Source organism: Balaenoptera ricei, chromosome 17, assembly GCF_028023285.1.
Source record: "Balaenoptera ricei isolate mBalRic1 chromosome 17, mBalRic1.hap2, whole genome shotgun sequence".
NCBI lineage: Eukaryota > Metazoa > Chordata > Mammalia > Artiodactyla > Balaenopteridae > Balaenoptera > Balaenoptera ricei.
This window is the reverse complement of record NC_082655.1, coordinates 8,645,653-8,673,173: the sequence shown is the minus strand read 5'-3', so window position 1 is coordinate 8,673,173 and position 27,521 is coordinate 8,645,653. Positions and strand designations below refer to the sequence as shown.

Genomic DNA, 27,521 nt, shown 5'->3' with positions numbered 1-27,521 from the left:
CATATTAGAAATTTCTGTGTTGTACAATATAGCCTTGTAGCTTAATGACTATAAATGGAGTATACCCTTTAAAAATTGTGAGTCACTATGTTGTACAACTTTAACATATAATAGTGTACATCAGTGATACTGCAATTTAAAAAAATTAAAATTCTGGTAAATAATTTGCTAGCTGGTGAAAAATGAAGGACTTGCTTCTCCCCAGGACATTTGCCCCACTAAACAGAAGCACCCAAAGACCTGCCTAAAACCCGGTTCCCCTGTCACAGAAGACTTGTTCCTGACTTGGGAATTTCATTTAATTTTTTCAAATTCCAATTCATCTACTTTCTACCTGCATGTTCTGGGATAAGTTATTTCAAGTCTGTGAGTCTCAGTTTTCTCAAGAGTAAAATGGAAGTCTTACTCCGTCCCTTCACAGGGGGTCGTAAAGACCAATATTTATAAGCATATCCTGTTAACTCTAAAAGACTTTACCAATGCTAACAATTTCAATATCAAGGACAATAATAGTTCTCTTATGCAGAGGTTGGCTGACGTTCCACAAAAGGCCAAAGAATGCAGACCTATGCCACTGGATTTGTTCCAGATTGTACTGGGGCACCTGGCTGTGGCCCATGAGGATTTCCTACATTGTCATTACCATTTTGTTGACCAGAGGACTATCTCCCCTTTTCCTCCCCAATATTAGAACCGCAATCCTTTTTTTTTTCTCCTAGATTCTGACATGGGGTCTCGGTCTGAGTCTATGGGGTGCAGAAGAGCTGTGGAACCAAGGCCAGCATCTCCAACAGAAACAGGTACCCACCCAAAACCTCTTAATATACTTGGTGTCTGGCTGTGGAGACAGATGGTGAGGCCAAGGGTCTGGTCGATGAGTGGACCCATGAACGCCACTCCATTCTGCAGCCATGGCCTCCCTCTAAGCTTCTAATCCACTATCCATTTCGTAAATACGGACCGCTCCGCGGAGGGGCAGTTGGCACAAAAAAGTAAGGTGAAATGACTGCAAAGTCACCACTGCTGCTGAGAAAGAAAACAACCATAATAACAAATCCAGCAAAAAACTATTAAAGAGCAAGTTTCATCTGAAGGTGATCAGTGCCTTCGATTATGTACACTCTGAAGAATGTAAGCAAAATGTACATGTTCTGGAATTGTTTAATGAATGAGATGTCTAAGAGGGTCTTTTGAGAGAGAGTCATTTTATGCAGTGGAAGATGTAAATCCACACCTTCCTAGGGACAGAGTGTGTGTGGTGTCTGAGGCTTCTCCATTGCCCGAGGCTACAGTTGTTGTTCCTTAGGTGGAGCTGAAAGTCGGGGTGGGGGGCAGAGGGAGAGGGAAAGAGAGCCAGATAGAGAGAGAGAGAGAGGGGAGGGGAGGAGGGGGGAGGGAGACGGGAGCAGGTCAGCCTGCAGCACGGTGGTGGGGGACAGCACACCCGATGGGAGAAATACCACATTGCACAGCAGAGAGACTAGGGCTGGAGCGGCTTTTGGCAACTCATTCTGAACTGCACGGCCATGGGTACTTTGCTCACCTCCTATGAGCCTCGATTCCTGCTGTGTAGAATGTACCTTGCTTTCCACTTATCCTCTTATAGAGAACATACCAGGGAAGACACCTGGCACATTGCCTGGTACATAATATCCCCAGATGCCCACACAATGGTAGTTTCTTCCCTTTCCCATGGCTTTGGTGCAGATAAAAATGAGATCATGTACATAAATCATTACAACTGGGGCTCATCCCATTCTAGCTGTTCAGCAGTTACGAGTTCGCTCTGCGTCCATAGAGCTGTGGGCTCGAGGGCTGTGTCCTGATTCAGAGTGTGGTCCTCAGGTCAGGAGAGCAGGGTTCGAATCCCAGCCCTGTCTCCCTCTGCCTGTGCAACCCCGAGTCATCTTCTCTGAGCCTCAGTTTCTCCTTCTTTAAATGAGAGTAATAGCACTCCCCATGAGACGGGATTAGAGGATGTAATTCTATAAGTTGCCGTGACACAGAGCAGGTGCTCACAAATCGGTAGCTGTTATTACGTGGTAGTTGGGATTATGATCCTAGCACCGAGCCTGGCTCGTAGCAAGCCTTCCCGAAGGTTCTGTCCCCAGTCCGTCTCTCTTCCTTGTATTGCCTGTCGGACAGCAGATCCCAGCTGGGGATCGTGCTAGGGTCACGGTGCATATTCCCGTCCAAATGCCTTAGCAGCTATGCCCTCTGCACCTTCAGAGGTTTGTAGTGGAAGCTTCAGTCTTGCCAGCGAGGTGGGGGGAGTGGGTGAGTGGGCACCCACTCAGGAGCCTTCCCCTTCTTGTTCTCAGGAGCAAGCATTTAGCTGGGTCCCTCCTGCACAGAGACCTGGCCCCTCTCCTGTGCCATCTTTGCCTGCACTGGCAGATTGGCATACTGGGTGTGTCCTGGGAGCCTCCCAAGCCCACGGCTGCTGTTCAGGTTTCTCTGCTGCCGCAGGGGCGGGGGCAGTGAGCTCACCAGGCAGGGGCGGGGGCAGTGAGCTCACCAGGCAGGGGCGGGGGCAGCAGCAGGGGGCCCGCTCCCCCTTGAGACTCCTGGCTGCCAGGTGCTGCCTCTGGTGCTCTAAATCCATCACCTCGCAAACGTTGTGACAGCTCTGCTCATCGCTGTCGTTCTTCCCGTTTTACCAGTGAGCAACGCGGGGCTCACAGCGCCTGCTGGCCCTCGCTTCAGCCGGTCCAGCACTAAGAAAGCAGCCACGCTGGGGTTCAAACCCTGGTCAGCTGACTCCAAGGCCCAGGTCCTTCCAGAACACAAGCTGCTCCCAGGGGCAGACAGTGTGGACTTGAGAGCTGAGTCTTGGTGGCCCCTGGCGGGCAGGGCAGACGGGTTCCGTTTGATTTGCAGAGTAGACTTCTGATTTTATCTAACGGGGCCAATATTTTTAAATTGGAAGATTTTATATAGAAATTCAGATTTCCAGCTTCTGTAGAGAAAAACAGAGGAGAAGCTCTAGCAGCGCAGGCTTCAAATTTCTGCCTGGCGACCACCCTGGAGCTGAGCTGAGCCGCCCCCTCCATGGGGTGTGGCTCTCCTGTTTGCCCCTCCCCCCCAGCCCCCTACACTCCTGCAGGCCAGCCTGCGCTGGGGACATTTACGTTTGTGGTCCCCAACCTTAGCAGCGCCTCTGAGCGGTAGCCAGACTGCTCGTGGCCATGTAAGTGTGAATGTTTTCCTGGTACTTGAAAATGTTCTGTGAAATCCGTCATCATCCACTGTGCCGGGACCGCATCTACAAAGCTATCGCATGATTCCCAGGGGAAGGACTCCCTCTCCTCCCCCCACCGGAAGACCTTGGAGGGCTTCAGGGTGAATAGACAAAGCCCAGCTTGGGTTTCCCCTTCCCAGCTGATTACATTCCTGGACTTGAGGAGATAACGCCCCTGCAGGAGAAACCCCGCTGATGGGCTCCCCTGTGGTGGGGCTCACTTCCCTGGCTGGTGCTCCTCCGTGCTCCCCAGAAGGGCCTTTCCCAGTCACAGCACAGCGAGGAATGTTCCCCTTCCTGCTTCCGGTTACTGCAGTTACTCCGAGTGTCTCAGACACACACAGAAAAGCAGAGAACAACCTCCCAGCTGGCAGCCCGCTATTGGCCTCCTGGCCTTCCAGAGGATTGCAAAGTTCTGAGAGAACAAGTCGAAAATGGGTTCTTCCTAATGCAGCATCAGGGATAAACTGAGAGGCTACAGTATCCATTCTTTCACCCAGCAGACATTTTCTGTGCACATACTCGGTGCCCTCGTAAGTTCCCAGGCTGGTGAGAATTCCCGTGTGCCAGCCGCGGCGGGCCAGGGTCGTGAGGGCTGCGATGGGCTGTCAGTGCAGAGGGCTTGCAGGGAGGAAGGATGCTTGACAGCCTCCGGCAGGTAGCAGGGGGCTTCTCAGAGGAGCCTGGAAGATGTGCCAGGCATTTCCAGAGAACACCTGGGTGAGGGAGGGCCAGGCAAGGGGGACAGCCTGTGCAGAGGCTCTGAGGACAAAGTGTGACTCCAGGATCTACAAGTGAGCCTCTAGGCCGGCTGCGTTGTTCTTCCTTTCTTCCTCTGCCGTCTTAAGGGGTGGTGTGTGCCCTCCTACCTATGCCAGGCATGGTTCAGCAGGGAGACAGGCGTGCAAACCAGCCATGGTACAGTAGCATGGGAAGCAATAACCCGAAGGGCAGTGGCTGCACAGAGGAGGGGCTGGCGACATGGTCTCTGGGGTCTCTGTTTGCACTAAACTTCTGGCCCTGCCAGACCTCATACACTTCTATCCCCTTTGGTGATAGTTGTTGGTGAGGAGACCCAGCCTTGGTGAGCCTGCTTTAAGTGGCCTGAAGAGTGGGCTTCTGAGAAGATGCTGCAGTCCAAGGCAACGTGGGGTATGCATGGGCTGTAGAGCCCCGCATTCCAGAGCCCCAAGCTAAGGGATGCTGTAAACCTGCCCCAGCTCATTCCATGATCCGCTTTATGCCCCCAGGGAAAGCCCCTCTGGGAAGTCAGAGCCCTCATGAGGTGCAGAAATGTACCCTTACTCCTGGGCTGGGATGCTGGGTCCCTCAACGCTGGAGACCCTCTTTATAGAGCCACTGAACATCAGAGCAGGAGGGAGCAGTGTTGGTCCTTGAAGCACAGGAGGACTAGGCAGGTGACGAGGAAGGGGGTAAAGGGCAGGTGAGCACGGACAGTAGTCCTGGGGCAGCAAGCAGTGAGGTGATGAGCTGGAATTACCAGTGTTCTGGGAGCAGAATAGAGATTAGCTGCACGATTAATGTAGTGTGATGTACGTGCTTCTTGAGCGTGAGTTGAAGCAATCAGAGATGAGGCTCCTAAGGCAGGTAGAGCCCGGACCAAGAAGAAAGCTTGGACTTCCGTCCCGTGGGCAGTGGTGTACCCAAAAGAGCCTTCAGCCAGAATCATGGCGTATGAAGACACAAAGAAAGATGGGGGTGGGGTGAGGTGGGGGATGTGTAAGCTGGAACTTTCAAGTCTGGGGCTGAGCGGAGCTGAGAGCTGTCTTCACAGATGAAAGCTGCCATTGGGAGGAAGTTAGAACTTCCATGTGGCTTCGGAAGACAGAAGGAGCATCAGTGGTTCACATTTACAAAGAGGCGGATTTGATTCCTCAACTTCCTAATGATGGGGTGGGCGGCCACGGTGGGCACAGACATGTCACGCGGGGCTGCAGGGACCTCGGCCAGAAATATCGTGGGGAAGAGTTCTGCCTTAGGTGAAAAGTTGAACCATATGGCTCCCAAGTTTTCTCCCCAACCAAGATTCTAAGGTTTTGCAGCTCCATAATTTTTAGGGCTTTCTGGGACCTTCTGAATCTTTCCTGCCTGACCAGACTCCCAACCCTATTGACTCCAGACATGCTCTGGCCTCACACAGCCTGCAAGTGTGTGTGTGTGTGTGTGTGTGTGTGTGTGTTTGTGTGTGTGTGAGGCAGACAGACAGAGAGACAGAGATTCACCATGGAGATAAAGGCAAAGGAAGTTGACTTGCCCCTTCTTTTTCAGATTTGACAACAGAGCTTTTCTCCCCTGTGGACCTTAACCAAGTCATTGTCAATGGAAACCGATCCCTGCCCAGCCAGCAGCACTGGCTTTTCAAACACCTATTTTCACTGCAGCAGGCAAACCTGTGGTGTCTTTCTCGTAAGTATCCTTAGACCTCGTCCTCCTTCTTCTCCACCCTGTGGTCAGGCATCTCAGGCCTAGTTTAAAAACTCTTGAGACACAGATATGATCAAATTCAGTAGCATAACTCAGGGGTCACTTCAGTGTTAGTGTCATGGGTGATACAGAAGACAGGACATAACCCATATCTTCAAGAAGCTAATCGTGTAGTTAGTCTCTACTCTGCTCTCAGAACCTATCATCCATCCATCCACCCACCCATCCACCCATCCATCCATCCATCCATCCATCCATCCATCCATCCATCCATCCATCTATCCATCCATACATCCATACATCCATTCATCCATCCATCCTTTACCTAACAGGCACATGCTGTGTTGCGCAGGTGCTATGATCTAGGCCTTGTGTTTCACCTTGGGAATGAGAAAATAAAAATCAGCCATATCCCTCCCCATTAGGGAGCTCACATGTACCAGTGGCAAAGTCTGACATGGGACTGGGAGCAGGGGAGATTGTTCACAACGCCACCAAATTTTACATCCTGTGGCCTGTGGTCTGAGGTCCTGACTGCCTCTGAGATGGTCCTGGGCAGATCCAATGGAATTTTACCCTCTCTCCTCCCATATTGCTGAGTTTCCAGCTGACCCCTCACCCTCTTGGACTTTGCCTTTTTTCAGAGCCACCTGGACTCCCTGTTTCGGGTATGGCCCTCTCCCCAGCTGGGAGAACCCTAGTGTTTTTCTTGGGCCTTCCAGACTGGACAGCTTTGACTGACCTGGGCCTCTTCCCTGCCTGGGAAGAGTCCCCACGGGGCATTTCTCCCAGAAGGTCCTGTAGAGGTAACCCTCCACTGCTGGCCTCCCTAGGACTAACACCCAACTGTTCTCTTGCCTGTAGGCTGTGTCCAGGAGCCCTCTTTCTGTCAGCTGGCAGAGATAACAGACAGTGCACCCTTGTACTTCACCTGCACCCTCTACCCAGAGGCCCAGGTGTGTGATGATGTCATGGAGTCCAGTCCCAAGGGCTGCAGACTGATCCTGCCCCGCAGGCCAAGTGCCCTCTTCCAGAAGAAAGGTGAGTGCTTGGTTGGATCAACCCAAACTGCGTTTTTATTGGGCTGCTGGCTCTGTGGCTTTACAAATATCCAGATCAGTTCTTCTTCTTTGAAAAATAGACTTCCCTGGCGGTCTAGTTGTTAAGACTCTGTGCTTCCACTGCAGGGGGTATGGGTTCGATCCCTGGTCGGGGAGGTAAGATCCCGCAGGCTGTGTGGAGTGGCCAAAAAAAAAAAAAAAAAAGTCTGAAAGTATAGTTACCCAGGCTCCTTGTAGAGATGCAAAGGCATTTAGAAATACATCAAATTGACTCGAGAGAGAATAATGTCACTCTGGAATCCCACTGTTCATAGAAATCATGTTTTTTGCACATAGCAGGTGGAATTCCAATTGGCCATTTATTATAGAAAATCCCAACAACTGTGGCTTCAACAAGATAGAAGTTGATTTTACCCCTTTGAGAACATTAATGATACTATTTGGGTGGAGGGGGGCTCACCTTGCCCAGCCTTCATTTCTTCCATCATGTTGAGATCTTTCATTTACTGTTCTATCTTCCTTGCTGGAGGCCTATCTCAGGTATCTGGTGACCCTTGATTTTTCCACTTAAATGTAAGACAGGGACCCAGAAGCTAACTGGGAAGCTCTGAGTGTGTTGTGGGAGCTTGCTGACTTGGGCTTTCTTTGTAGGATAATCTAGTTGGGCCACCCTTTGGGGACTCCCTCACGTCCGTATATCTAGGCCCTTCCTCCAGAGGAATCTTGTAATATCTGGCCTGGGGGCGTGAGCCTGGCTGCTTGTGGTTTCGATGCCAAATAAGGTTGGAAAATTAGGGGATCTCAATATTCACCATGTAGACTGACTGGAAAAAGTCCCCCGGCTTCGGTGTGGTACTCCCTCCATTACAGCTCAACCTGGCACCCCCCCCCCGAGAGACCGCATCCTTCCATGGTAGGAAGGGGCAGTTGTTGGCTGTGGAAAGAAGAGGAGGGCCTCTGGAGACCTAACTGCTTCTTCAAAAGCTTCGCAGCCCGTTCTGTTTTAGCTCACTTTCATCCCAGTGCCGCTGATACTTAAGCTTTTGGGGATTCCAGAAGGTGGATGGGGTTGCTTCTCAGTTCTTCCCACAGAAAAGGCGAGAATTCAGCTTTCTTAGGTTTATTCGGTCAACTTTTACTCCTCTGTGTTTTTTCTAGCTTCCAAAATTTGTTTCTCTCTCCCCTCTCCTATTCTCTCTTGCCTTGGGGGTATATGCCTTTACTATTATTTTAGTGAGATTTGCAGTGGGAGCAGCCTGTTAAGTACATGGGTTTGATATGCCATCTTAATCGGAAGCTTTCAACATGGTTTGTATACCTTTGTCCCCCTACAAAAGTATCTTTATGGCTACAGCACATCTCTCCTTAAATAATATAATGTCTTTCTTCCCCTGTGTAGTTGTACTGCAAGATAAAGTGAAGAATTTTTACACTCGCCTGCCGTTCCAAAAGCTGATGGGGATTTCCATTAGAAACAAAGTGCCCATGTTTAACAAATCCATTTCCAACGGGTAAGCTGTTTCCATTCACTCCCGCCCCACTGCAATACTCATTATTAAGACCCTTCTGTTTTCATAAAGATGGTGATATAATATCAGTTAAAGGCACAAGCATAAAAGACTGTAAAACCCAAAGCAAAGTGTGAAAAAGTAATAAGGAGGTAACTATCTAAAAACCATGGCTAAGGTCAGTTACTAGTAGTCAGCACAACATTTAGCCCTGAATATCTGGTCAGCTGATGCAAAAGGGAAACATTGACCTGTGTTTTATCAATTAATACAAGTTACCAAGCATTGTAATAAAGTTGATCAGCGAAGTCTTCCTGTGCTGCATTCAAAATCCAGAGAGCAAGCAGAACTTTCAACGGGACCATAGGCATATAAGGACTTTTAATTTATTTAATTTTTTATTTTAAAAATGTATTTTATTATTGATTTAATTAGTCAGCTGTAATTTAGTTGTTTTCATTAAAGGTGATGTTCCTCTCCACCAGTCTGTGGATCTCACCCATGAGAATTACCAGGAGGACTTTTTACAAACTGCATTCCTGGGCCCTACCCTGGACCTACTGAATCAGCATTTACAGGGGTCTCAGGAATCTGAATTTTACCTAAGCTCCCCCTGTTGAAGTTAGAATTTGAGAGTCATTGATCTATGAATTGTTGATCTACGAAGTGTGGTTGGTTTATGAAACTATGCCATGCTGCTGGCATTTACGATCTGCTTTTGAAAATGGAGATGAAAAGATGATACAGGATAGTCTGCCTTGAGTTCTGGCTGGGTACCACCCATGCCGGCAGGAAGGGGCACAAGAAGGAGGGTGGGAAACGGGGGTCAGCCTGACCCTGGTGCTGGGGTGGGGGCTGCGGGAGCAGAGCTTGTGTGTGTGGACTCAGGAAGGGGTCGTCATAGAGAGCAGGCCCCCAGAAGTCAGTGTCAGCGATTCAGCCCACCCCATAGGTCCTGCCCAGCACAAACCTTCAGGCCTGCTCTTTTCCCCTTCCGCCAGCTTCTTCGAATGTGAACGACTGTGTGATGTGGACCCGTGCTGCACTGGCTTTGGCTTTCTGAACGTTTCCCAGTTAAAAGGTAATAATAATATATACAATGGAATATTACTCAGCCATAAAAAGGAACGAAATTCAGTTATTTGTAGTGAGGTGGATGGACCTAGAGTCTGTCATACAGAGTGAAGTAAGTCAGAAAGAGAAAAACAAATACCATATGCTAACACATATATATGGAATCTAAGAAAAAAAAAAAAAAAAAAAAGGTCATGAAGAACCTAGGGGTAAGACGGGAATAAAGACACAGACCTACTAGAGCATGGACTTGAGGATATGCGGATGGGGAAGGGTAAGCTGGGATGAAGTGAGAGAGTGGCATGAACATATATACGCTACCAAACGTAAAATAGATAGCTAGTGGGAAGCAACCGCATAGCCCAGGGAGATCAGCTCGGTGCTATGTGATCACCTAGAGGGGTGGGATAGGGAGGGTGGGAGGGAGGGAGACGCAAGAGGGAAGAGATATGGAAACATATGTATATGTATAACTGATTTACTTTGTTATAAAGCAGAAACTAACACACCATTGTAAAGCAATTATACTCCAATAAAGATGTTAAAAAAAAAAAAAGGTAATAATGGTAACTCTCTCTGGTCTGCATACAGCACTTTACAGTCTAGAAAACCCGTTCACATCTACAGTCTGATCTAATCCTCAGCGTCTCCTCGTGGTGGGTGGGGAGGAGTGCCCTTCATTCACATATGGGAAGTGGGGGCTTGGAGAGGGGAGGTAGCTAATAAACATGGTAGCTGGGACATGGCTCCTGGTCCAGTGCCCGGTCAGCGTTACACGACTCTTCTACTTGACCCAAGTAGCCTTCCTGCCATGGCTCACTTAGCTGGCTTCTGCTCAGCTCTCAAGACCTGTCAGGCAGCTTGGTAGGGTGAACTTTGGATCCATCCATATGATCTGCATTTAAATCTTGATTCTGGACAAGCCACTTAATCTCTCTGAGCCTTGGTTTCCTTATCTGTAAATAGGGATAGAAATGTTACCCTCCTCCTAGGGCTGAGTGAGGACCAAAGAGTATGACGCAAACACAGCCCCAGCATAGCCCTGGGCACACGATGGGTCTGTGCTGTCTCCATCGATGTCCTCTTTGATCAGAAGCTCATTAAGGTGGCGGGTTTTTCATCAGTGACTAAGATCATCCCTGGAATAGTGTGCTGCACCCCAAATGTCTGCTGAAGAATGAGTTTGCAGAATTTCTCTCATTCCGTTAGAATCTTCCATCATGATCATTTCCCTGGTCCTGGTTATTTTTTGCTCCAGGAGGAGAGGTGACATGCCTAACTCTGAACAGCTTGGGAATTCAGATGTGCAGTGAGGAAAATGGAGGAGCCTGGCGCATTCTGGACTGTGGCTCTCCCGACATTGAGGTCCGCACCTATCCCTTTGGATGGTACCAGAAGCCTGGTAAGTGATCTTCTCCGAACAGCTACATGGGCATCTTTAGTTGACTGCTTCTCAACTGTATATTAGGATGATGTCCTTGGCCCTGGGAGGAGATTAGTCAGGATTCATTGGGTGCAAGCAACAGAGACAGATTCTATTTAACTTAAGCAGAAAAGGAATGTATTGGAAGTCTGCTTGTAGACTCAAAGGAAAGATGTCCAACTAGGTCTCAGCTCCATGGATGTATTCAGCAGGAGTGAATGGACAACCTCTTCAGTGTGACACTGTCTTCATCAGTCTGCTCCAGAGGGTTTTGGAGGTTGTGTTCAAGCTTTAAATTTAAGGGAGAGAGTCTGGCCCTGGCCTGGTCCTTGCCCTAGAAATGAGAGTAACAGGATGTCTGACCTGGAGGAACCTTAGAGGTCTGTAACTTTGGTTTCACATTCTGCATTTCACCCAACACAATACTTTGCCCAAAGTCGGAAAGGAGAGGAGAACTGACATTCCTCACGTGCCCACTGTGTGTCTACATATGTGCTGCGGCTTCTACACGGGTTGTACAATGTATTACTCAGTGCCTCCATGGAGTAGACATTATTTCCTCCATTTTAAGATGAGGAGAGTATGGTGTAGACAGTGGAAGTTATTTGACCCAAACCACATAGCCATCAAGAAGCAGAGTCAGGTCGCAAACCCAGCTCTCAAGACTCCAAACTTCACTCTTCCCCTTTACCTGCTGCCTCCTGGCAGGTCTCCCATAGGGCATGAGTGACTGTATGTGAAACTGTCTGGACACATTGCCTGAATGGTTTTCCCCCAGCTAAACTCAACTGACCAAACAAGTAGTTGACCAATAAATTGAAAAAATAAAACTAATAAACTAATAAACAGAACCGGCGGTAGGTTGGCCTCTTATCCCAGAGCTATGTCCAACCCAAGAGGCTTGGGATGGGACTTTTTGGTGGAATCTGGTCCTTGACATTTGTTCATGAGCCTACTAATCCCCGAGACATTCTGTGGCTTCAGGGCCGGTTTTTTTGGGGTTGATTGTTACCAGGCTGAAAAAAATCTTCCTTGCTGATGTCTGCTTTGAGCATCCTGTGACTTGATCTGAGTTCACTCTATTTATTACTTTTATTTTATTTTAGCATCTTGAATTGTTTTAAGAAAAACATCAGGAGTGTATGATGAAACATCCTCAGTGGGTTTCTATTTGGGGGGGTGGGGTGGGGTGTGCCATATAGAGGAGGGGGAGTGAATGCCTGCATAGGACGGTGGCCCCGCAGGAGATCCAGTGCCAGCTCTGGGTATTCAGGGCCTTCAGAACTGAACTCTCAGCCCGCAATACCTCCTTGCCCATCTGTCCTCCCACACCTCTTCCCATGTCCTCAAACCACCAAAGCTGGAAACTGTCATTTTTCATCTTTCTGTTGCTCAGGGAAGAGTTGGATAAAAAGAAGCTAAGGAATAATTCATTTGTTCAGAAATGTGGGAATCAGATCAGAGGGTTACAACTTCTTGGCAGGACTTAGCGAGGAGGAAGAGAACCCAAGGTGCTTCTTGTCCCCACTTTTTCCATCTGTTCCGTGTCTTTTTATCTCACTGCACAGACCACTAAGTTTTTCCAACGTATATTCTGTGGGGTCAGGCTGGGGACTCAGGAGTTCTGACCAGGAACTACAGGGCAGGGAATTACAAATTCATTCGACAGACACTGACCGAATGTCAGCCATGCCTGGGGGCCTCTGGTTTTACAAATCCAGCCTCTAATCCCTGGGCTCTTACTGTGCGCCTGGCTGGATGTCAAGCGCTTTGTGAGTGCTGCCTCACCTAATCCCCATAACCACTGTTAGCTGAGGTTCAGGGAGATTAAGTCACTTGCCCAAAGTCCCACATAGCAGGTAAATGACAGAATTTGGACCCTAGTCAGAAAGAACTGGGTCCAAGTAACCAACCATATAACCATATTATATGGCTATGCTCAGCCATATGACATAGTCACTCTGTTATATGGCTGAGTAAGGATAAGAAATGATGCCTGTCCTCCAGGCGCGCACAACTTCAGGAGGAGTCACAGACTGTAAATAAATAAGCCGTTCTAGCTCTGGGTTGCTCATGTCGTAAATCTGGAAGTTTTCAAACTTTATTGAGTGTCCATACTGGGTCTTGCACTGTGCTGGGTACTAGGAAGTGTGGGGTTAATAAGATGTAGTCATTTTTTTCTTAGGTGCTCACATCCTAGTGAAGAAGATGCGGGCACATATGATTAATTGTAGCATCATAGGCTCAGTACTAGAACTGTCATGTGCATGAAGTGCTGTGGGAACATGGGAACAAGAAATTAATTCTGCTTCAGAGCGGTGGAAATCCATTACTGAAAGCCTCCTACACCCTCCTTTATGCTTCAGGGACCACCTCCTGCAGGCTCTGGCCCGCTGGCCTGGAGCTGCCCAGGCAGGCAGGTTTTCACCCTGCATGCTGCCTGCTTTCAGTGTTCGGGTGAGTGGGGAGAAAAATCTAAAAATGCCAAAATGGCATCAGTCTCTCAGGACCCCTGGGTGGAAAACACCTCGGGATGCACATGGCTTACGGCCATTCTGGTGTGAGTGGCTCTGAATTTTCCATTTCAGAAGAATGGGAGGAAGAGGGCCAGCTGTCAGGGGTTCTGGTGACCTGGTGTGACCCATGACCCTCCATCAGAGCAGAATCAGGTCCTCACCGGTCAGTCTTTTTCCCTTAAGTCATCTTCACCACCCAAAGCGGGTGGTGGCTTAAGTCTTAAGACTTGATGGCTTATCTCCTCCTAAGACCCAGGCAGAGAAAAGGAACCTTACTCAGGGAAATTGGTTTGGTAAATTAGACCATCTCTGCACTGGGTCACGCTGACCTAGTACAAAACCACCTTGTGTTGTACGATATATTTTGAGCCAAAGCACCCTCATCTTCTGGATTCTGAACCTTAGATGCTCATGTGTTCTGTTTTCTGTAGCAGACAAAACTACCCCAGTGTAACGCTGGAAAGTCCCAACAGGCAAGCTGACATCGTCGTTACTTTCCCCGCATCCTTATCTTTGTATTAGACAATCACACACAATAGTAGGAAGTAGGGCCCCTGCAGGGCCAGGGAAGCCTGCACAGAGGGGGACCTGAGCCTTGAAGGATGACCTCTCCGTCAGCACAGGAGACACGGGTTTTTACAAAGGAATTCTTGCAAAGAATTTCCGTCAATAGGCTTTGCCCTCGCTTCAAATCTATGGTTTGGTCATTTAGTGTACTGGCATCTCTGTTGAGTGATGAGCACAGACCCCTGATCTGACTGCAGGCTGAGAGCCAGACACAAAGAGGGTAACACAGGTCCTGTTTCTGAAGAACGACACTGAGGAAGGGGAAAGGAAGGGCTATTTGTTGAGCTCCTACTATGTGTCAAACACCATGGAAGCATCAGGGGTAGAAGGTCCTCCCCAAAAGCGGTTAGCCTGGCTGGGGAGGCAGAAGTGAGAGACATGTACATCTCTCAAGCACTTACTAATGTCAGAAACAACTCTCCAGCACTCTCCCTGCATTCACTTACGACGCCTGTGGGGCTGGTACTCTCCTATCCCCTCACCGGGAGGTAATTATTCCCTCTGTATCAGAAAGCTACTCAGCCCTGTGGCTTGTGTTACGGTGCGGGGTCGGGGGACCCACGGGGGCTTCTGAAGCACAAAAGGGGAGCAAGAAATTTTGTTCTATAAGGGATTAGGCAAAAGCCACTCTGGGGGAAAATCTGGGCGTAGATAAAGGAAAGCTGGGTGAAGGGCGCAGTGGCCGCTGCGTAGGGATAGTGGGTGGGGTGGCCGTGGTCCTGCCCTGCGGCCCCCGGGTCCGCAGAGATCTGCCCACAGGCAACATAACCCTGGTACCGGGCTGTGCTCTCAGAACAGAAGTGAGAGTTGAGTCTCCTAGGATCCAGGAGAGAGGCACAAACCTAGAGCAGGGAGCGCCCAGAGGGGCCCCCAGAGAGCCTGCAGCCATGTGCTTTCTGACTGCTGTCCAAAGAGAACAGAAATTTCCATGGGTCTGAGCACCAAACTGAGAGGCTCAGGCCAAGCAATTGTGGATGCAGATGAGGCTGTTGGCAGCCCCTTTGCGACAGCAGGACCCAACGAGGACGTATCCTAGCAACCAAGGTGGGGGTCCTAGCAACCAAGGTGGGGGTTCGGGGGAAGAAGGCTGCTCTGCAGTCCAGCTGCCCCAGAGCTCAGGGCTGCCTGGAGGGGGCGGCCTCCGGGGCGCTGCTACCTGCTGCCCTCGGAGGAGAACTCCCTCGGGCTGCCATTCGCTCCGCAGCTGTGCGTGACTTGCAAGTGGGGCAGGGTCTTTGGTTTGTTTACAAAGTCAAATGCGGCATCTAAAAAAAAACAACCGAAGCCTCGCACTTCCTTTGTTCTTCTGCTAAGCAAATGTACTTGGACCCTGTAGCTGTTCTAGATATGGGAAATGGAAAGGAAATGACCAGCTCTTCTAATTATGCCTCTCTGCAGCCCACATAGAAACCACCACACGTAGGAGAACTTACCGTGCAATCTGCTCTTCACATCATCACTCACATCCCCTCAAGAGTGTCTGCCATTTACTTAGCACGGAGTGGGCTCCAGGGCTAGGCTAGTGTTTTGCAGGCAACATCTTATTTGGTCCCCAAAGAACGTGATGAGGTTGGGTCTATCCTTACCCGCATTCTCTGCTGTGCTGGCAAATGTGTTACAACTGGGGAGGGTGGCGGAGGCCCTGATTTGTAGTTCTGCAGCAGTTGCCACTTTCCATGGTGTAAATACTCCAGCCACGGCCCATTTCAAGCCACCAGCTTGATGTCACTGAAAGCGGAGCTGGGAAGAAGCAGAAGGGTTACCATCCATCTGTTTAACAAGCATGAATTAAGCTGAGCAACTTGCTCAAGGTTGCACAGTATGATTCTCTGTAGGGGCGTCCCCAGGGACGGAGTCCCTCCCAGGGGCTGAGGCTCAGTGCCCCGGGGCCCAGGGAAGCTGAGAACTTTCAGGGCTCAGCTATTCCTGTACAGTGAAGAAGGCCCCACCCAAAGGGCCGACAGCCCCCCGTCAGGAAACACTGATGGAGGATGAGGAAGGGTAAGTAGAGCAGCAGCAGCAGCAGAGCTAGGTGGTAAATGCCCGGCTGAGACACGCACATGGCAATTCTCCCCGCGGATGTGCGGCAGCTCGCCTCACTGTTCTCACGGCATTAGACGTATACAGTTTCCAGTGTGTCATTAGTGCTGTATAAATGTTTCCTTTGCAAACCGAGCTTGCTTTGAATTTCCAGATAAATTTCCAGAAGCAGAATTACTGGGTCCAAGGGTGTGGGCATCTGAATGCCCTCGATGTAGATTCATCAGACTGTTTTCTGAAGATTGCACTGACTCTCAGGGTCTTTGCTCTGAGAAAGCAAAGACGGACATTTAAATAAACAAGCTGGCCCCCTGGGCGCTGTAGAGGGTGGTGGGTGGTTCTGAGTCATTCTGAGTTTTGTGGGCGGAGCTCACAGAATGTTGGGTGACAGGAGCCTTAGCTCAGCGACCCTCAGAGTGAGTCCCTGGCCCAGCAGGGTCAGCATCGCCTGGGAACTTGTTAGAAACGCCGGATCTCAGGCCCCAGCCCACACCTGCTGAAACAGACAGTCTGGGGATGGGGCCAACGTGGTGTGTGTCATCAAGCCCTCCAGGGCATTCCAGTGTCTGCCGAAGGCTGGGAACCAGGACCATAGAATGATGACCGGGAGCAGGTGCTTCTAGGCAGATGGAGTCAAGCAGGAGAGACACACGACAGCTCTGGGCTGTAGAACTCAGGGAGGCTGGGTCGTGGCATGTCTGACCAAAGTGAGGAAGGCGGCGGAGGGGATGGGATGGGAGGGAACCCAAACCGGGACTTCGCGGACCAGAATAGAGCATGACTCTGACTCGAGGCTTTTCATGGAGGCAGACAAGGCCAAGAGTCAAGGACAAGGGTGTGTCACAGTGAAAGGGCGATATTAAGAGTGAATAGTGGCCGGCATTTATTGAGTGCTTACTGTATGCCCAAAGCTTTACATACAACAACTCATCTAAGCCTCACAACCCTGAGAGAGGTACTGTCATTACCCCCATTTTACAGACAAGGAAACTGAGGACAGGGAGGTGAAGTAACTTGCTCAGGGTCACACAATCTCACCCTGGGTCGTTGACTCTTGACTGTGGGCCCGACCCATGAGCCTTGACCCCTGACCGTGCTACACCATAGCTCAGAGAGGGAGAAGGTCTGACAGCACTCCTAGTTTGGGCCACTGGAAGACAAGGATGCTGAGGCTTTGAAGATTTTGATTTGTTCAGTAAGGGAAGAGGAAGGGGAAGGGGATAATGAGCACTCAGGGTCACCTACTGGGTCTGCCTGGTTTCTCATTTAATTCTGACATCGTCCTCATGTGCCAGCGCCAAAACTGGGTATAGAAGAAGCCAGATAACTTGTCCATCTGCCCTGCTTCTAAGAGGCATATGGAGGTTCGAGCCCAGGTCTGTCTGCCCTCCTAGTCCCGGCTCCGTTCACCTGCCATGCGGCCTGCGGTGAATAGCTTTCGTCTAGTGAGCTCTCATCCTGTGCCTGGCCCTACAGTACGTCCTGTCATGCCCACAGCCATTCTCAGCATATGTTGTGTCATCTCCAGTGTACAGATGTGGAAACTGAGGCCCAGAGAGGCTAAGTGCCCTCCCTGAGTGAGTCAGTTAAGCCATGGTGGTGGGTGTTTCACTTGTTCACTGTGTGTCTCTGGGTGCTCACTCTCTGGAACATGGTAGGTCTGCACTTCTTCACCGCTGGCTTTGGAAAACAATGTGAAGATGACGAGTGCTGTGTGTCACTCGTAGGCAAAGCTGTGAGAGCAGGAGTGAGGTCCCCTGCCACAGCGTCTGTGAGGCAGGGGCTTGATGGCGCCTCCCCGGCCTGGGCCTTGAGGGAGGGTGACACAGAGGAGAGAAAGCAGCCCAGCTGCAGTGAGCTTGTGGTGCCAGGTTGCTTTAAGCCCCCGAGATGTCAGGACGTCCCTTCAGCACAGCCTAGCCCGTTCTGACCACGCGGGAGTGGTGCCGGGCACTGTGGGCCCACTGTCTGCCTTCCAAGTTTGACTTTTCTGTCACCAAGTGGGACCTCTATTCCTGCCTTTCAGGACTCAGTGATCGAAAGGGTAAAAAAGAGCTAAAGGGCTGCCTTTGTCTTCTTTTCAGTTGCTCAAAATGATGCTTCCAGTTTTTGCCCTTCGGTGGCTTTGCCTCCCCTCACAGAGAACGGTAAGTTCATTGTCTTCTTAATTTCTCCCATGTGATGCGGCCTCATCTTTCTCCTTGCTTTTGTCCCATAGTTTATAGCTCCTGCAACCCTCTCACATTCATGAACTCAGGCTCCTCTCAGTTACACGCATGCATAGAGAGGGCAAGTACCAGCACCACATGCCTTTTACAGATGAGGACACCGTCTCACAGCAATTTAAACGGCCGCCAAATAATGCCCCCGGCTGGAAGCAGAGTGGGGCGGGAGCCCGTCCTCCCGATTGTCATTCTCAGGTTTGTTGCACCCTATTGTGTAACGACTAGGCCTGCACAACCCCGGGGCCGTGTCAGGAAGAGTAGTGTTTGGGAACTATGTGCAGAGGAGGCGGGGCTCCGAGCCATCGGTGCCCCGCGCAGCACAGTGACATCTGAGGCCGGGCACTGGCCCTGATCCCAGGAGCGCCACCTGGGCTAAGGCTGCCGTCTCCTTTTGCACATGGCACCGTCGACACCGCACACCCCCCGTCTGGCAGCAGGAAGCGTGGGGCGGTGGTCGCCGTGGGACCGGGCAGGGCAGTGTGGGCTTCGCTGCATGTCCCTTTTCTGCTTCCCCTTAGTCAGGAAATGAGAGGCTCTCATCATTCCTGTCCTGTGACATGATGTCTGAGGGGCACTAGATGTCTGTCATTATGGTCCTGGCTGAAGGGACAACATGTAGCTCGTGTAGGAGAGAATCATTTGTCATCAAGGCTGGGCTGAGAGTATAAATGTCCTCAACCATGTCGTCACTTCCTTCCCTCAGTTAAAAGAGCTGACTTTGTGCGTATTTTTCTTCCTGAGCATTCTGTACAGAATATCGATGTCTAAGCACTTAAAGATTTCACATCTAAGGCATTTGATCTTCACAGCAACCTCAAGGGGCAGGTCCTATTTTCCTATTTGTTAATTACAGAAAAATTCAAACAATGCTGAAATACAGAAGGAAAAATCACAGAATTATTTAGAAGTTACTCCATGTCAGTTCATACATCGGTTTATTTCCTAATCTCCTTAGACTTTTCTGTATGGAAAAGTAGTTGTAATCTTGCTACAATATTACGTGTTTTGTTTTTACCTAATATTGCATCATGTGTATATTTCCAAACAGTTATATATGTCTAAACCATTCATGTATGCATATGTATATTCATTCATGCATTCATTCATTCATTCATTCATTCATCTGTCTATGTTCTTACCCTTAAAATGCTCCCAATCTGGTGATGAAGAAACGAAGACAGTACAGTGATCAGACACGGTTGTCACATTATCCTAGTAGGTCGACGCACTGTCGTTCACTAAGTCATTCCTCTATTTCTGGGCATTTGATTGTTTTTGACTCTTCACTATTACGAAAATACCACAAGAATACCTTGGTACATAAAGCTCTTTCCAATGTTGAGATTATTTCCTGGGGGCACACTCTCCAAAGCAGAATTACTGGGTTTGAAAACTCTAGATTTTTTGACTCTAGATCTATATTGCCAAATTAGTCCCAAACAGTTGTTTGTAGTTGCAGACTTACTTACTAGCAGTGAATCAAAGTGGGGTTTTTTTTTTGTTTTTGTTTTTTTAATAAATTTATTTAATTAATTTATTTATTTTTGGCTGTGTTGGGTCTTCATTGCTGCATGTGGGCTTTCTCCAGTGGCAACAAGCGGGGGCTACTCTTCATTGCGGTGCGTGGGCTTCTCATTGCGGTGGCTTCTCTTGTTGCAGAACACGGACTCTAGGTGCTTGGGCTTCTGTAGTTGTGGCTCGCGGGCTTTAGAGTACAGGCTCAGTAGTTGTGACACACGGGCTTAGTTGCTCCGCGTGTGGGATCTTCCCAGACCAGGGCTGGAACCCGTGTCCCCTGTATTAGCAGGCGGATTCTTAACCACTGCGCCACCAGGGAAGTCCCTCAAAGTGGTTTTTTTTCCATCATGTGCTTAGAATCCTTAAGTATTATCACTAAAAATATGATTTATTAAATTTACGGTTAAAGAAGACTTCCATACCTAATGTCAAATGCATATATTAGATAGGAATCGATCAACACATAAACCTCTTCAGGTGATTTTACAACGCTTCCAGTCTGTTTTTGCCAAAATCTGTATTACTGAGCCTTGAGTTACTAACAAAAGAAAGAAAAGGTGTAGAATTCCACATCTCCCTTCACACACACACAAAGTCTACGGAGCTGAGTAGATGTTTTGAAGGCGGAATGAGATGTCACGGTATTTTCAAATGTGCCTTTGACGAGTGTGATTGGAGAGCAGGAGAGATGGGGGGCCGACATTCCATGTGTGCTTAGAGCTTCCAAGTTGGAATGAAGAGTTTGAGCATATTCCTTTGATGTGAGTCAGAGGGAGGACATCACTCTGCCTTCAGGGTATTGGTGTGTCTGTGTGATTGTGACATGGATTGTGTGCGTGTGCACGTGTGTGTGTGTGCTCACACTTGCATGTATATACCAAACATACGTAAAACCCTCATCTTTATGCACTTTTTATTCGGGGAGAAAAGGAAATATTTATTAAATACCAAGCATTTCATAAATCATTTAATGCTCAGAAGAAAGTTAGATGGTAACAAGGTCTATTTTTCAAATAAGGAGACTGAAGCTCTGTTAGGTTAAATGATCAAGCTGGGATTGGAACCCACATGTGCCTGCCTGGCCCCCCTCAAAGTTAGATGAAAATATTTGGTTTGAGCTTCTGGAAAGGGTGACAGAGATGGACTTCCCAGCCCCAGACTTGTCGGGAGACCTAAAGTCTTGGCCTTGTTTCTTTTATGAGATTGTGTGTATAAGCTGCCCATTCAAAGCCTCTTTGAAAAGGGGATTCTGACGAGCTGATTGGTCGATGGGGATGGTGAAGCCGAAGGTGACTTGTGAAGTCTCAGGGGCCTGTCTTGGGTACATACACTCTAAACGCTTGGTTTATGTTGCTCCAGAGAAGACTTCAAACACATTAACGGGGGGTTCGAAGACAGCAGGAGTTTGTCAAATGGGTGTTTCAGAAAGTCTTTCCAAAGAGAGTGCACGTGCAAAGGCCCAGGGCCACAATACAGCCTGAGGCATTCAGACATTGGAAACGGTTCAGGGTGTGGGCCTAGGGCTGTCAGCGGGAGAGGCGGAAGGTGATCAGTAGAGAAATGCTGTAGCTTGAACGTGGAGCCGGTGTGGGACTTCGTACTGGGTTTGGAACGAGACCTTGGCAAGATCTCCTGGGAGCGCTAGGGTGGGCACAAACAGAGAAGCGTGTTATGGCAAAACAGATCCTCTTTCACTTCAATTTACTTCAACTCGGTGAATATCTATTTTGGAAAATGGATTCTGAATTGTCACTTACGTTCCAGGAAAGGTGTTGTGCTGGGTTGGAGGTCCTGATTGCAAAGAGAGGATCCCACCTACTAATCAGGAGAAAGGCACAGGAAGAAGGAATTTGAGGAGATAAGCCACTTACCAAAGTGAAGCCACTTCCAGTGGCAGTGGGAGCCTGGGGAAGGCTCCGCCAAAATTCACCGCATGGATTTCTATATTCCTAGTTAGTGGAAGCACCAGGCACATCATGGCCAGTCTGTGCCTTAAAGGCCAGCGTGCATTTGTCAGATGGCCAGCAGGGGGCAGGGGGCATCCTGGGCAGAGGGCGGTGCATGGACAGAATCCCGGGGCTTGCATTAGCACAGCACATGCAGGGAGATACAGGTAGCTCAGGACTGCAGGGCCAGGAGGGAGGCTGGACAGGGGACTGGGGCCAAACATTCGAGTGCCTTGGGTATCACAAATCCTTGAAGGGTTTTAAGCAGTTCCATAATGAGCTTTAAAATGACTCAAACGCTCTCCCTTTGGGCTGTGTGGGAGATGCACTGGTGCCTGACAAGCTAGGCTTTGAGAGAACGAGGACAGTTGCGTCATCTGTGTATAGAGTGCCGTTCTACGCTCTTTAGGGAAATATTGTGTGCTTTTTTAAACGGGCAAAACAGTAAAGATGCTATTTCTTCATAAGAGAAAATGTCCATTGCTTCTTAAAAGACCCACGACAACCAGTCCAGAGCAATGCTCAGGGTTAGCATGAGATGTCTTTTCAGATGTTGGACCCTGTCTGTAGGATGACCACTATCTGCCCCCTCCTGCCGGCCAAATGGCGGGGGGCGGGGGGGGGGGGTCTTCCAAGGTCTAATTCCCAGGAGAATTGACGTTTTGCTTGTCATCCACTATTTCAGAAGCTCTTCTCTTAGAGGTGCCGTTGAAGCAAATTTAGATTATTTAGAGTATTTAGATTACAAGCGAGGGGAAAACACAGATGTGAGTCTTTAAAAAATTATACCTGTACTCTAAGTTCATTTCACCTGAGCAACTTCAAAATACCCTTAAAAAAATGCCCCAGCCCTCGACTGGGATCACAGGTTGCTACCAGCAGATCGAGGCTGTGGGTGAGGCTGCAGTTGAGAGGGTGTGAGGCGTGGCTGAGAGGGAAGCCTGGTGAAAGTTTGCCCTGCTCAGCTGCACCAGCCTGGAGCTCATTGACAGCAGCAAAGCTGCCACTGGGTATGTGGAGATAGAAGTGGCCACACCAGCAGTCTTTTCTGGGACATGCGATTTGTAGTCAATCACTTTTGTCTGCTTTGCCTCTGGCTTTTCACAACTGTGCCAAAGGGTTGATAGAATTCAGTTGATCTTTTCTGCAAATGTTTTCCACTAAGCTGGAGGCAGAGTCGTGTGATCCTAAAAAATGCCAGCCCTGGCAGGAGTGGGTGCATCATCTCATTGAGGGAAACGTCAGGGCATTCTGGCATGGAGATGGGCTTTGAGGTCCGTCTGCCCAGCTTCCAATCCTGTTCCATCACTTGACACATGGGTACTCTGGGGCCAAATTCCTCAGCCTCCTGATGCCTTTGTTGGCCTCTGTAAAATGAGGATGATGGTGAAAAGTAAGAAATATCAACCTAGTAGGCTTGTGTTGTGGAATAAAGTACAAGGCTCGGCACAGAACCTGATAAGAGTGGGTGTTCAAGGAATGTCAGTAATAGTGCCCAAGTCCAAACCCATCTTTTTATAGAGGAGGAAACTGAGGCAGAGAGAGAGAGAAAGTGACTCTCCCAAGTCACAGCCAGTTAAGGGCAGAGCTATAAAATCATGAATTTGTATATTCCTAGGTATTGAGTGACTAAATATGTCAATCACTGTGCTAAATGCTTTCCATATTTTAATCCCCACAACTGCCCTAGGCAGTGTGCACCATTATGTCCATTTTACAGATTTGGAAACTGAGGGTCAGAAAGGCCCAAGGTCACATAACTAACGAATGGTAGAACTGGGGTTCAAAGCCAATCTGAATCCAAATCCAGAGTCTCCCCACTGAAGATGCTGACTGTTGCTGGTTGGCTTCCTCAGGAATCAGACTCTGAGTTCAGTATGCAGGTCATTTTTTAAGGGAATGGAATCAAAAGGGGTGGGAGAGGGAAAGAGAAGGGCAGAGGGAGAACTTGAGCTTCAGTGCAACCTTAGAGGAGGCCTCAGCTGACCTCTAGGGATGCTGGGACGATCTTCAAAATTGTTATGCCCTCACGTTGGTCACTCACTGATATGGGCTGCCCTTCTGGGGGGTCACTCTCCCTGCAGGGGCTGTCAGTGGGGTCTATCTGCCAGCAGCTCTCCTAGCGGCTGGGGAAGAGCCCTTCTTTCCTGAAGGGGGATCTGGAGGACATCGCAGCCTGCAGCCTAGGGGTGTTATACTTTAATCATCTCATCTGGGGCACATTTGCGGGTGGAACGGGTGCTGTTACAACTGCGCAGTCTGCCCTGCACCAGCCTTGGGGCGCTGTCACCTGCCTGCTGTAGCCACGAGTCTGGTGGCGCATTAACCCACACAAGCTAATTCTTAATCCCGTTGGCCCTTGGGCTGAAAGGGCCAGGTGAGCAGGCACTGACTCCAAAATTGCCTAATGTTTGTATAAAACTTAAATCTCCTTTCCAAATATGCACAGAGCTGATGCGTGCACACGCACACAGACACAGACACACACACACACACACACACACGCACACTCTCTCTCTGGGCCTCACGGTGTACACTCTGTCCCTACTTCACGGGAAGTGCTGTCCAGGGGAAGATCCTGTATCCCAGGGCCCATCGAGGTGAGGCTGGCAGGCGTGCACTCTTTCCTACCTTCAGCCTGTCGAGAGTGCTGGGTCTAGTTAGTAGCTGCGTGCCCAGACTAACGCGTGCAGCCAGGATGCACATCTGCCACGGCCCCGAGCCACTGGGTAGCTGTAACTGGCAGGGCTGAGTGTGCTCTGGGCACAGCCTTGCATGTGGCAGCTCCCCTGGGCCACTTCTCTGCTTCTCTGAGACCCAGGGGCTGAGATGGAAGAACAGCTGGCAAACTGGGATCACAGCCACGGCAGACTGAAGGAAAGTGGGACACGTGGGGAAACTGGGCCCCAGCTTGGAAGGCTTCACTTCTCTCCACGAAGCAGGAGGGAGCCTCCGGCCAGCTGGTGAGGTGCTGGATTTGGGACACAGTTATAGTTTCTTCTGCCTCGGCTGCCGTTCCCCTGTTCATTCGCTTATTCATTCAACAGGTGTTTAGTGAGCACTTACTCTGTGCCGGGCACTAGGTGCTGGGGCTACAGCAGTGAACAGAGCCGCAGCAAGCCCTGCCCCATGGAGCCTTCATGCTAGTACATCTTCAGGGCTGGCTCCTCCTCTGCTCTGAGCTAACATCACTGCCTCAAAGAGACCCCCGACCACCCCCATCAAAGCAGCCTCTTCAGCACTCTCTACCCCTTCACCTTGCTTTATTGTCTTCTTCTCTTTTTGCTTGGAAATCTTCTCACTTGTTTACTTCTTGAGCATTTGTTTGCCCTCCTCTAAAAAGGAAGCCACAGAGGGCAGGGACTTTATCTGGCTTGTTCACTGCTATTTTAGCTCTTAGAAGAATGACTGGTACCTAGTCAGTTCTCAAGAAATAGTTACCAAATGAATGAATATATTTTTCTTGCTTGCTTGCTAGATTTCGTGCTCCAAAGGGCAGTTATTTTGTAATTCATGGTTTGATCCTAAACACTTAGCAAAGTGTCTAGTAGACTCTCAATCTTATTTTATTTATAATTGTTTGGTTTTTTTAAAAAAGAAAAAAATATATAAATGTTCACTTTGCTCTAGGTTAATATTTAAAACCAACAGTGATTCAATTAATGCTTGTTGAAAGAATGAATAAATGAATGAATGGTAACCACATGAGTGGATTGGAACACACATGGGATACAGGAATCCTATCTTTGCCACTCCTTAGGTATGGGAACTTGACTAATTTAAAAGATATTTGTGAATCTCAGTTGTTGCACCTATAAAATGGAGACGATGATGTTTTCAAAGAGGCTGTTATTAAGCTGGAAAGATATATTACATGTAAAATTGCTGCACCCAATGTCTGGTGAAGGCTGACTGTGTTGGAATAGCTAGATTAGGTCAAGCACTGCCAGTTCTAAGGGATCCTTTCCACAGGTCATCTTTGTGAATGCTGCCCCTGCAATTGTACAGTATGCAACCTGTGCATATGTACATAGTGGGCCTGGGAGGCATTTGATCAATGTTTGCTGAATAGTTGTGTCTTAAACCTTTGTTAGATCTTTGAGGCTGGAGAAAACAGAGGATTTGCCTTGATAACTCCCTCCCCAGACAACACCAGTTTTGTACCTGGTCCATCAAGGGTTTATTTGCTCGACTGAGTTGAAGGAGGTAGAACCAAGAACAAAATATGCCAACCTAGGACCTACCTTCTTTTTAATATAATATTTTCTCCAAGAGTGGTCACATTTTAACAAGTGGGTAAACCAGAAAGATTTCATTTTTAAGAGTGGAAATTCAGACCATTTGCTAAGCATTTGGGGGAAAATATTTTAGACAGGTTACCCTTCCTAGGAGCCCTGTAATCATTCTGAGTAGCTGACTGTGGATTAGACCATTCCTGAATGCAATCCATCAACAGTGGTAGATTTCCTTTAGTTTTATAGATTATAATAATTTTAGCTGTTGATTTAAAAAGGTAATACTATGTTATCAATGGCTACACAGTTTTTTTTAATTAAAAAAAATTTTTTTAATGATCCTTTGGTCATTCTTCATTGATTTTTTCCCCCCCCCACTGTTGAGTCTGTGCTGAATTCTCTGGCCTCCTTGGTGGAACTGAATTCAATTTACCAAGGAAGCAATCACCTTCCCTCCCCCATGAGTAAAGTCCAGGAGGGGAGAGGAGCCTAGCACGGGAGAGACCGAGGGAGGGGCTTCAGTAGAGACAGAGCATCTGGGGTCATGGGAGGGGCAGTGGGGGACGAGGTGAGAGGCGATGGGTTCAGAGGATGGAGGAAGAAGTCGTGGTTTGTCCCGCTGGGATGGAGCGAGGTGGAGAGGATGAGCTCCCCGTCAGTGGGGTATTCAAGCATGTTGGAGATTCCCTCACTGTGTGGGGGGTGGTTTACGTGCCCTCTAAGTTTCTCTTTACGTTTTCTATTTTGGTCATTCTAACGATCGGCTCCATTACGCTTTAAGGTGTGGTTTTTTTTTTTTTCTTCCGTTTTTGTGATAACTTACCCACAGGCAAGCAGAAGGCTCTTGGCAGATGTTTTGAGAAGCAGAAGCGATGAAGCAGAGGGACCTTGGCGCTGGGCGAATCTGGGTTTCAATTCCAGTTCTATTCCTACTCTGTGTAACGGGGGGGCCAGTCACTTCACTGCTCTGAGCCTTGGGTTCCTTGAGGCAGAGTTTTCATAATATCACCTACATCCGCAAGTTGCTGTGAGATCTGGATGAAGTCGTGTAGGGCAGGTGGTTAGCACAGTGCCTAGTGTGCTAGCGGGCGCATGCTGAGTGGCGACAGCAGCAGGGGCCCTACCCTCACGCTGGCTGGAGAGGCAGAGGGCGGGAGTGCAGTCTTGGGAGTTTGCCCGCCTGGGTTCAAACCAGCTGTCAGACCTTGTGCAAGTTACCTACAGTCCACTCAGAGGTCAGGAGGGCCTCCGTCCCATGCTCTTGTTCAGTGTCTCTAGGGAAGCCTCCGCATCATTGGAATTACTTTACTCAGCTCACGTTGGTTCTCATATGCATCTGTGCCTCCAGATTTCTGCAGTTTTCCCCAGCTCCCTGGGATCACTCACAATGACCCCAAGAAAGAGGAATTCAGATGCTCTCAGTAACCCATTTATCATGCCACCTCCCAGGTAGCCTTTGCATGTGGGTGGAATTTGGGGGGTTCCACTTGATAGGAGTCAAACTTCCTAGAGAGAAATCAGATTCAATCTGAGCCTTTGAATTTCCACTAGGAATTTTGTTTGCAATGCGTTTAGTGATTTGTCATGAGGACATGGACAGAGTATAGCTCCAAGTCTGGTTTCATGTGTATGCTTTTTTCTTAGACATTTATCTAGAAGTGCCTTTGAAGTTAGCTGTGTAAAAGATGATTACTCACCAACCACAAGCTCATAATCTCAACA

At 48.9% G+C, this 27,521-nt stretch overlaps 1 protein-coding gene across 1 annotated transcript in view; it reads left to right on the top strand.

Annotated features, from left to right (window-relative positions):
• The window catches only part of TG (thyroglobulin), a 244,962-nt gene that overhangs the window by 87,260 nt on the left and 130,181 nt on the right, over positions 1 to 27,521 (top strand). The window contains exons 29-35 of the mRNA XM_059901660.1: positions 720 to 800; positions 5,531 to 5,668; positions 6,551 to 6,727; positions 8,147 to 8,258; positions 9,257 to 9,336; positions 10,588 to 10,731; positions 17,960 to 18,022. Coding sequence (XP_059757643.1) covers positions 720 to 800; positions 5,531 to 5,668; positions 6,551 to 6,727; positions 8,147 to 8,258; positions 9,257 to 9,336; positions 10,588 to 10,731; positions 17,960 to 18,022 — 795 coding nt within the window. The remainder of the gene's footprint in view (positions 1 to 719; positions 801 to 5,530; positions 5,669 to 6,550; positions 6,728 to 8,146; positions 8,259 to 9,256; positions 9,337 to 10,587; positions 10,732 to 17,959; positions 18,023 to 27,521) is intronic.